Source organism: Chrysochloris asiatica, unplaced genomic scaffold (genome assembly GCF_000296735.1).
Source record: "Chrysochloris asiatica unplaced genomic scaffold, ChrAsi1.0 scaffold00239, whole genome shotgun sequence".
Classification (NCBI taxonomy): Eukaryota; Metazoa; Chordata; class Mammalia; order Afrosoricida; family Chrysochloridae; genus Chrysochloris; species Chrysochloris asiatica.
The window spans coordinates 1,478,869-1,489,911 of record NW_006408757.1 but is presented as its reverse complement, the minus strand read 5'-3'; the positions used below and the strand labels follow the sequence as shown (position 1 = coordinate 1,489,911).

The following is an 11,043-nucleotide window of genomic DNA, read 5'->3' as shown; positions in this document are numbered from 1 at the left end:
TCTTCCATTTGCTTTAGCATCTCTACACTGGAGAGCAAGTTTCAGAGTCTCTTCTGACATCCATTTTGACCTTTTCCTTCTTTCTTGTCTTCTTAATGGCTTTTTGCTCTCTTCACGTATGATGTTCTTGATGTCATCCCACAACTTTTGTGGTCTAGGGTTTCTGAGGCTTTAAATGTTTCTCATGCAGAGCAGCTGGTGGGATCAAACCATGGACCCTGTGGTTTACAGTCCATTGCTTATTGTATGGAGCAACTGTGCTCCCCTCTGCTAGAATAAGCCTCTGAATATGGACTTGCCTTTTCTTTATGCAATGTTTTTCACAAAACTACTGTCTATGAACATACAGAATGCCTTATCCACCATCATGGTGTCCCACACAGCATCACCTTGGGTCAAGAGAAATGAAGTGCTGCAATAGGCCTATGGTTGTTGCATTCGTTGGTCTTAACATGTTTTTCATCATCCTGAAGCATCTGGCTTGATCAAACAATGGAATGGTCTTTTAAAGATACAATTAAAACACCATTTAGGTGGCAATACCTTGCAGGGTTGGGACAATGTTCTCTAGGAGGTTGTATGTGCTCTAACCAGTGTCCAATATATGGCACTTTTTCTCCAATAGCCAAGAAGCAAGTGATGGAAATGGGAGTAGCACCACTCACTATTATTCCTAGTAATCCACTTGAAGTATTTTTGTTTCCTGCCCCTTCAACCCTATGCTGGATGTGTTACTTCCAAAGGGAGTAATACTCCCACCTGGAGACGCAACACTAATTTCATTGAATTGGAAGTTAAAAATGCCCCCTGGCCATTTTTGGCTTCTCAAACCTCTGTATGAACAGTCAAAGAGGGAAGTTACTATATTGGGTGATGTGATTGATCCTGATTACCATGGAGAAATGGGATTGACGTTACATAAAGGAGGTAAAGAAAAATATGTGTGGAATCCAAGAGACTCCTTAGGATATCTCTTATTACAGCCATGCTCTGTGATTAAAGTCAATGATAAACTACAGCAACCCAATTACAACATGACTACTAATAGACCAAGGAGCTCTGGTAGTATAGTGATTACAAATCGGGCTGTGAACCTCAAGGTCAACAGTTCGAAACTACCAGCTGTTCCGTGGGAGAAAGATGAGGCTTTCTGCTCCCGTAAAGATTTATAGCCTCGGAAACCCTGTACACGGTCACTATGAGTCAGAACTGACTCTACAGCACAGAACAACAACACTAATAGACCAGACCCTTCAGGAATAAACGTTTGGATAACCCCAACAGGCAAAGAGGAACTGTTATGCCCAGAATTCTGGGTCCCCAAAGACCACCAAGGAGCCGACACCAATGCAAGTGCACGAGGGTTGTTTATTCATGCTCAGATTCGGACCCCACCTGCATCTGACACAGCGGATGAGGGATGGAGCCTTGAACCCTCAGTTATTCAAGCCCAAGCTCGGACTCCACCTGCATCCGGCACAGCGGATGAGGGATGGAGCCTTGAACCCTCAGTTATTCAAGCCCAAGCTCGGACTCCACCTGCATCTGACGCAGCGGATGAGGGATGGAGCCCTGACCCCCCCCCCCCCCGAACCCTTTGTCTGTGGTGTTTTTATAGAGTTTTCAAACAGCTTAGGGTTTTTCAGCTTTACAATATTTGGATTGGTTAACATTTGGCAAAGTATGAGTTGTTACAGTTTAATTTGTCAGGACTGGTGGTCTTTGTTCTTAGGCTAGGGCAAAGGAAAACATCTGGCATCTGGCCTTGGGTTGTCCTGTCTACTGCTTATCTAGTTCTTGCTGTTGCTAGGGGTGAAAGGATATTCTAAGGCAGCATGAGCTGATTTAGCATGTTCCTGGAACAGGAGGATGTGTTCAGGCTAATGTACAGAATGGAGTCTTTTTCTTGGTCTACAGAACAACCAACTGAGATGCTTGCCAGGGACCAAGGGAATACGAAATGATTAGTGGAAGGAAGTTCTGAATATCAGCTATGGCCATATGACCAGTTTCGGAAAGAAGGACTTCATTATGAGTATATTTTTTTCTTGTATGTTTGCATCTAATATTTTTGCTTTGTTCATTTGTGAAATATAAGACATAAATGGGATCAGTGTGTTTTCAGTTTATATGCATGTTAGAGTGTCATGCTAGGCATAAGTATGACTTTATAATTGTCTTTATTTAGAGATTATGTATATAGTTTAAGGACATATGTACAGGTGCCAAGTTGACATGGGGTGAACTCTAAAAGCTAAGTTTTTGTGTCAACTTGACTGGGCCAGGATTCTCAGTGGTTTCACAGTTTAAATGTAATATAATGTAATCAACTCTATGATAAGGTCTACTATGCATGGTCAATCCATTAAAAGGAAGTGAGTCAATACACACTTCCACACACTCACACACACTTATGAGTGTGAGTCAAAAATTATCCGCACTCTTGCTGTAGAATTTATTTCAATCAACTTTTATTAAAAACAAACACTTCTGTTTATGCTTTTCCATGAGTTGTTTTGGTACCCATCTTGCACAATCTTTTCTAAATCCTAGTCTATTGTGGGTTACTTCATAGGCAGAGTCATGGCTGATTTGAAAATGATTTGCCACATAATAATCTACTGTCACTTGTCTATTTGACAAAATCATTTCATGTGCAAGTTCAATGTTGTCATCAACCATGGATGCAGACAGGCATTTGAATATAACCAGAGTGCAAATTATTTTTGACTCACACTCATACAAAGAGATTCTATTTCTCATACGTTAGAATGATCAAAACATTAAAAAAAAATTATTATAGCCTGTGTTGGCAGTGGTGTAGGAAAATAGATTGTTAATGATGTTGGTACTTGTTTGAAGAATAACTTGGTAATAACTATCATCAAAATTTAATATACACATGCTGAAGTATTTAGGGGAAATGTACTGACAGTCTGAAACTTTGAAAAGTATCAAAAAATTGGGTGAATTGATGAATGGGTAAAGGGGTAGATAGGTAATGTGAGAAAAAAAATAATAAAATGCTAATTTGGGTTAATGCGCCAGACTGCAAAGCCATTTGCAGTTCAAGCTCACAAGCTGCTCCTTGGAAACCCTATCTATACAGGGTTGCTATGGGTAGGAATTGACTCAATGGCACTTAGCAACAACAATGGTAGACTCCAGATAGTGAATATGTGAGTTTTTATGGATTACATTGTTCCCCAAAAAACATGTATTGGAATTCTAACCCTTACACCTGGTAAGTGTAACCTATACTCAAGAAGGATGAATTCTAAATCTAATTAATTTCAAGTTCTAAAAGCAGCAAATTAGACACAGGCATACAGACCTGAGGGAAGACAGTTGCTTCCTGACTGCAGAGGCAAGTGAACCTACAAGTCCAGGAAATCCAAGGATTGCTGGCCACTGGAAGCTGAAATAGCCAAAGAAGAACCTTCCCCTAGAATCACTCACAACCTGAACTTGAGCCTCATAAACTAAGAAAATAAATCTCTGTTGTTTAAATCCATCCATTTGTGGTATTTGTATTGCAACAGGACTGGGAAACTAGGACATAAGTGTTCACTGTAAAATTCTTTTAACATTTTTTGCTATATTGACATTTTAAGTAATAAAATGTTAGAAAAAATAATATACTTAAGTCTTTTTGTACCACAGTTATACTTCTAAAAATTTATTCTGATGACACACTGGTACATGTATCTAAATATATATACACACAGAGTATCATTGTAGTCACAAAGGATTAAATACAACCTAAGGAGTCCTGATGTAGTGCTGTGGGTTAATGCACCAGGCTGCTAAGCTGTTTGAACTGCAGGTCGGCAGTTCAAGCTCACCAGCTGCTCCTCAAAAACCCTATACAGGGTCACTGTGGGTCGAAACCGACTCAATGGCACTTAACAACAATAAGAAGTGTATTTTGGAGTCCTGGTGTGGCACTGTAGGATAATGCACTGGACTGCAAAGTCAGTTTGAACTACAAGGTCAATGTTTCAAACTCACCACCCTCTCCTTGTTTTTGGATATTGTGCCATGAAGGAAATTTAGGTAGAATTCATTTGAAAGCTGGCATTAAGAAACATTTGGCAATCACTTTTCTTATAAGAATGTGAGAGAAGTTTTTCCATTCTAAAGTCTTCTTAAAGATGCTTTAATATCTAGATGCACTTGCTATAGATTATACCTGTGTCTTAGCTAATTGAAAAATATTTTTGTTTGTCTGACTGTAATATAACCATATATCTGGCACATATAATCATTTTCATTAAATTAATGTACCTATTTTTATGAAAAATGTGGGTATAAAAATTTTGTTTCATTAAAATAGTTTCAGTTAGGAAAATGTGAAAAGGTTAAATTTTTAGTTTCTTTAGCACCTGGTCCTCACCTCTTTCTTTTGCTGGAAAAAAAAACAAGCTTCTTGGTTTTTCAATATTGAAATGATTTCTCAGTTTAGAATCAAGTGTTATAAACAAAGACTTTAGATGGTGTGGGCCACTGAGACAGTTCTGACTAATAGCAACTCTGGAAATCATTTCCAGGGGTATAAATCATTACAGAAACAGAAAGCCTTTCTTTCTGCCACATAGTGGTTGTATAGCAAACTGCTCACCTTACGGTTAACAACCCAACTTGTAACTCACCATGTACGCTACCAAGGTATGTGTTGTTATTAAGTGTTATCAGGTCAGTTCTGACTCATAATGACCCAGTATAGGGTTTCTGAGGAGTGACTGGTGAGTTTGAACTGCCAACTTTGTGGTTCAAATTGACCTGTGGTTCTGCACTTATCGTATAGTGCTACATAATATGAACACAGTAACATTTATTGTTGCAAAAGAGGTGTTTCAAAAGTTAATTGCTTAATAAAGCTTCCAGTAAAATTGCCATTGACTCATGGTGGACCCCATGTGTCAGTAGAATTATGCTCCATAAGGTTTTCAATGGCTAATTCTCAGAAGTAGATCTGCAGACCTTTCATCTGAGTTGCTTCTGGGTGGAGGTGAACCTCCACCCAACCTTTTGATTAACAGCTGAGCAGGTTAAGTTTGCACCATCCAGGGATTCCTACTAAAGCTTAAACCTGTAGAAAGTTTCCGTGTTCAGGATTTAATAATTTTATATAAAATTTTATAGTATATAATTTCATGTTATTCTTTGTTGAATGAGTTTTATCTTTTATACAATTCTTTAAAATTTGTAATAACACACCTTTATTGAAGAATACTATAAAACTACAAAAATTTACAAAACAATAAAGCAACTCTCAATCCCACCAGCAGAAACAACTGTTCTTAAAATCTTGGTATATATTTTTCTACTCCTTTTTTTTCTGTCTGTGCATGTGTGTGCTTGTTGTTGTCAAGTGCCATCAAGTCAGTTCCAACTCATAAAACAGACCATTTTGTACTTATTGCAATATAGTATTGGTGTGGCACTATAGGTTAATGTGCTAGACTGCAAAATTGGTTCGAACTATAAGGTCAGCAGTTTCAGTTCACCGTAAGGATGCTATGGGTCAGAACTGACTTGTGGCACTTAACAACAACAATAACACAATGAAGTATAGTTTCTTGATTAGGCCCTCAGTCTCTGAAGTGCAATAGAAGTTGAGAGTCAATTGTGTCATAACTTCATTTATTATTATTTATAATATTTGTTGTTGTTAAGTGCTGTTGACTTGGTTCCAACTCACAACAACCCTATATAGGGTTTGGAGAAGTAGTTGGTGAGTTTGAACTGCTGACCTAGTGGTTCACAGTCCAGTGCTGATCCTACAGTGCCACACCAGGAGTCCTTATAATATTTAGGGAGACAGATATTTAATGTCTCTAAGGAACTTTGGTGTTTTCAGTAACCTCATATGGATGCGAAAGCTGGATAGTGAATAAGGAGGATCGTAGAAGAATTGATGCCTTTGAGTTGTGGTGTTGGAGGAGAATACTGAAAGTGCCATGGACTGCCAAAAGAACCAATAAATCTGTTTTGGAAGAAGTGCAGCCAGAGTGCTCTTTGGAGGCCAGGATGGCTAAACTTCGTCTCTCCTACTTTGGACATATTGTCCGGAGGAAACAATCGCTGGAGAAGGATGTCATGCTGGTTAGGGTGTAGGGTCAGAGAAAAAGAGGAAGACCCCCAACGAGATGGATCAGCCAGGTGGCATCATTGATGGACTCAAGTGTGGCAGCGGTAGTGAGGTTGGCCCAGGATCGAACATTGTTTCGTTCTGCTGTGCATGGGGTCGCTATGAGTCGGTTCCGACTCGATGGCACCTGACAACAACAACAAAGGAGCTTTGGTATCATAGTGGTTATGAATCGGGCTGAGAACCACAAGATCAATGGTTCGAAACTACCAGCTGTTCCGCAGGAGAAAGATAAGGCTTTCTGCTCCTGTAAAGATTTACAGCCTCGGAAACACTGTACAGGGTCACTATGAGTAGGAACTGACTCCACGGCACATAACAAACCTCATGGAGAAAATAGAGGTCCCCAATACTTAGAGTTGATGCAAAAATTAAATAGATAATGCATTCAAAGCACTCCCTGTGTTAGTTCTAAGTATTTTTTTTGCATAAATTACATACAGAATAACTCATTTTAATTAAGAAACATGGTTATCTATTTAAATCATAATTTTAATCTACTTCTTGCTTAATAGACTCCCTCCAACTCTGTTTTGAAGTATCAGTTTTTCTTTCTCCAGGTGTCCAGGATTGTACATTTAAGTACATTATAAATTAATTACCTATAGAATGAGGATTTACACACTTTGTAATAAAACTCAGAAATAACAGTTAAAATATTTTGTCAGGAGACTTTCATTGGACTAATTTGTGATCTTAATTTTGTGGTTTAGGAATCAAAGTGTCTTTCATTGTTTCAAAGCAAGAGTAGAAGTACTTGGAAGTAGCGAGGTCAGTTAGTTACTATGGCTGCATATGAAACTTATACTGATAATTGACCAGTTCTATATTTCATTCCCTTTTTCTTAAGGACTCCATATCATCCATAGCCTAGATGAAGTCAACTTCATACAGAACCTTGTGTTTTACATTGAAGCTGCATATAAAACGGCTGTAAGTATTCATTTTGGAATGGATTTTAAACATATGATGTTTTTGTGTTTAAAACCCTGGGTAACCTATTCCTTTTTTAATGCTATCTTTTGTAGTAAGCCAATATCATAGGTTTTGGGCAGAAGCTGTCTTCAACCTCTTTCTTTACTGATATCAGTCATTCTTTGTCTTACCTTATCCCTAAGGGGATAAGAGAGCCAAGAGGGTCAAGATGCTATGCTTTCATTCCTTTGAAATTCTCTGATCTCTCATTGTATATATTTTGTAACTTGGGCCTAAATTGTGGTCTTATTTTAGTAGTTTAATATCTTAAATAGGAACAAAATGATTAGGGAGTATTGTAAACCAGCTAACTACTTAAAAATAAAATTTAGTCATATTTTTACTATTATTTGTAGCTATTGATCGGAATTTATTATACAAAAAGTTTATTTTTTTTCTACAAACTACCACATGAAGTAGGTTTTTGTCAAATCATAAAAGATTTAACATTTTCACTGTACAAAATGATCCTCTACTGGAATGTATGTTTTTCTTCTTAACTTTAACATTTTTTAAACTTGTTTTTTGCTGTTGTTCAACAACATTTTACTCATAATTGCCTAAGCGAGGAAACAACCCTCAAAACTGTGGTATAACCATACAATGGAATACTAATCATTGATATTAAGGAATGAACTATCGATACATGCAACAACATGTATGAACCTCAAAGGCATGCTTCATTAAAGCCAGACAAAATAAGTACAAACTGTTATAAAATTATAGAAATTTATCATGACAGAAAGCAGATCAGTAGTTGCTTCAGGACAGAGATGGAAAGATGAATTACCAAGAGGTATGAGAAAATTTTGGAAGTTGATGAAAATATTAATTATCTTGATTGTGGCAATAGTTTCACAGGTTTGAATATATGTTAAAATACATATAGCTTTTCTACAGCAGTTACAAAAAATTAAGGTATGTTATTTCAATAAAGATTTTTTAAACTGTGGCATGAAGTGGAGACACACTGCCAAAGTTGTCGTTTCTGACTCTTCCTCTGCTTCAAAATCTCCCTAACCAGACTTCTCCCTTACAACCAGTATATTCTTTATTTTATGGGAAATTACCTTCTTTAAAAGTTTATATTGTGAATTGAGTGATAGTTTACATTGGTTTTACACTCATCATTTCATTGCAATGATTACAATCTCCTCTGTGCATCATCATTCAACAGTATTTGCTTCTATTCCCTCTGTTTTTTGGGTTTTGTTTTTGTTTTTGTTTTGTATGTACATAAAAACACTCAGGAATATATAATCATTTAAACAACCAAAGGACATATTCTGCAAGCCTGTCTACTGGCCACGAACCTGCACACAGCCTTTCTCTTTCCATGAGTCTAGAGTCCTTAGAGGCTGTATGTCTCCATGTCTTCATCTCTGCCTTCATCTCTGGTGTTGCTGCTTCTCTAGAGTCCCACTTTCCGCTCATGCTGTTCTCCCTTGATGGTCCTAGGGTCCTTTGTTCTTGGACTGTAAGATCAACTTCTCCCCCCTTTATGTTACAAAACTCTTCTACCCTTACAGTTGTGATAGTCACAATTAGTCATAATAAGAATTACTCACTATTGACTCGTAAGAATCTTATCCCCATCTCTTTCACCAGAACCATCTAGACAATATGAAAACTATTCAGTGGGGCTTCTACCTTCCCTGGCACACTCTGAGACTAAACTCCCTCTTGAAAACTTTAAAGATAGTCACTTCATGCCTTTATAGGTAGCCACCACCTTTTAGGTATCCAGTGTCTAAGTTGCCCATCCCTATCAACCCTGTATACAAAAAGGATATGATTGATCCTTGATATGAAGACTCCTAGGCTTTCAGTTAGTGTTTTGAGTTACTACATCCATAAGTATAGGTCAAGTTCATCAAATTGTAGCCATTTACACATATTTCATTTATATATATATATAAAAGTTTATCTTCCTCTAGTCGGGCAGTGTTTCATTCTATTGTGCATAGGGTCGCTATGAGTTGGTACCATCTCGATGGCACCTAACGACAACAACCACAACAGTCCAGTTCTGACTAGATTGAATGATACTGCCTACAAGTTTGAATGTTCTTGTACATCTCCCCACACATCATATTATCTGGGCACTTTGCTCTCAGCTCTAGGCTTCCATGGCTGTGTCTTTGTTCATGGGCTCACGAGTCCTCAGGTCTCACCACACTTCAGACCACACAGCCCTTTCGCTTCTCTCTCTCATCTCCAGGTCTACAGTAGTCTATGGAACATGGTCAAATTCAGCCCATAACTTAATTGATGCCTTTCCCCCTCTTCCACTCACCAGCAGACAAACTTGGCCACCCAAAATGCCTATTCATTTGTTCCCTTTGAGTTTCAGTCTTAGACTGGAGGGGGGAGGGGGAGGGAAGTAGGGTGGCCCTTGAAGGGATTTGATTGCTTGCTTTGATGGCTCCCTGACAAACAATTTTCTTATTCTTGTAGTATCCAATCAGAATGCCGTTTTTGTTTTTTGGATTTTTCTTGCTGGTCTTTATTTCAAGAAGTATCTTCTGTTTTTTCTAGCTGTTTCAAGCTGGTCTGCTTATCCTTTCAAGAGGAAATGACCCATTTCAGAAGGTTCTGGATGGGGCTCAGGATTCCACCTAAGGTCCTATACACTACAAATGCTCCACAGGAAGCCTATTTCACTGGGCATGTTCTAGAATCCCTTTTAGGTATTCTAATCAGTTATAAAAGGAGCTCTGGTAGCGTAGTGGTTACGAATCGGGCTGCGAACCGCAAGGTCAGCAGTTCCAAACTACCAGCAGTTCCGCGGGAGAAAGATGAGGCGGTCTGCTCCTGTAAAGATTTACAGCCTCGGAAACCCTATGAGTCGGAATCGACTCCACAGCACTTAACAACAACAATCAGTTATAAGCTGAAGATGGGATTACAAGCTTTCTATAATCATCCCACTTCCTTCCTGTGTTTCCTATTTGTATTCCTCCTGCTTTCCTTACTCTTCTGATCTTTGTCCTTTGGTAAATATTGCTCTTTTGATATTAACTGATTAGTTACTCTAAGGTGTGCATACCTCATTAGTGTTATTGTTCCCACTATAGACATGTATATTGTTTGTCTGAAACATGAGCCATGGTAGTGAGTTCAGTTCCAAACTTGAAGGATAATTAAGGGTCACAATCTCAGGGGTTCCATCAGTCTCTATCTGACCAGTAAGCCTGGTCTTTTTATATTTTGATTCTGAATTTTGTTCCACATTTTTCTTCCACTCTATATAGGACCTTATAATGTAATCCTTCCACCACTCATATGTCAGTTTGTCGTACTGTGGTGGCTTATGAGTTGCTGTGATTCTGAAAGCTATGCCACTGATATTTTAAATAACCAGCAGGGTGACCTATGGTAGAGAGGTTTCAGATGAGCTTCCAGACAAAGAAAGACTAGGAAGAAAGAATGATGAACTACTTCCAAATGTTTAGTCACTTAAAACCTTATGAATAATAAAGAAATACTGTCAGATATAGAGCCGGAAAATGAGCCCTTCAGGTTGGAAGGCACTCAAAATGTGACTGGGGAAGAGCTTCCTCCTTAAAATAGAGTTGACTGTGATGACGCAAATGGAGTAAAGCCCGTGGGAGAAAGGCCCATGGGACCTTCATTTGCTGATGGGGCACAACTCAAAATGAAGAGAAACAGCGGTAAACATCCATTGAAAATCGGAACATGAAATGTACGAAGTATGAATCCGGGAATATTGGAAGATGTCAAAAATGAAATGGAACGCATAAACATAGATATCTTAGGTATTAGTGAGCTGAAATGGACTGGTACTGGCCATTTTGAATCTGACAACCATATGGTTTACTATGCCAAGAATGACAAATTGAAGAGAAATGGTGTTTCATTCATCATCAAAAAGAACATATCCAGATCAGTCA

At 38.3% G+C, this 11,043-nt stretch overlaps 1 protein-coding gene across 1 annotated transcript in view; it reads left to right on the top strand.

The window, feature by feature from the left end:
• Window positions 1–11,043, top strand: part of PHKA1 (phosphorylase kinase, alpha 1 (muscle)) — a 436,562-nt gene that overhangs the window by 54,075 nt on the left and 371,444 nt on the right. The window contains exon 5 of the mRNA XM_006873408.1: window positions 7,005–7,087. Within this exon, the coding sequence (XP_006873470.1) occupies window positions 7,005–7,087 (83 nt within the window). The remainder of the gene's footprint in view (window positions 1–7,004; window positions 7,088–11,043) is intronic.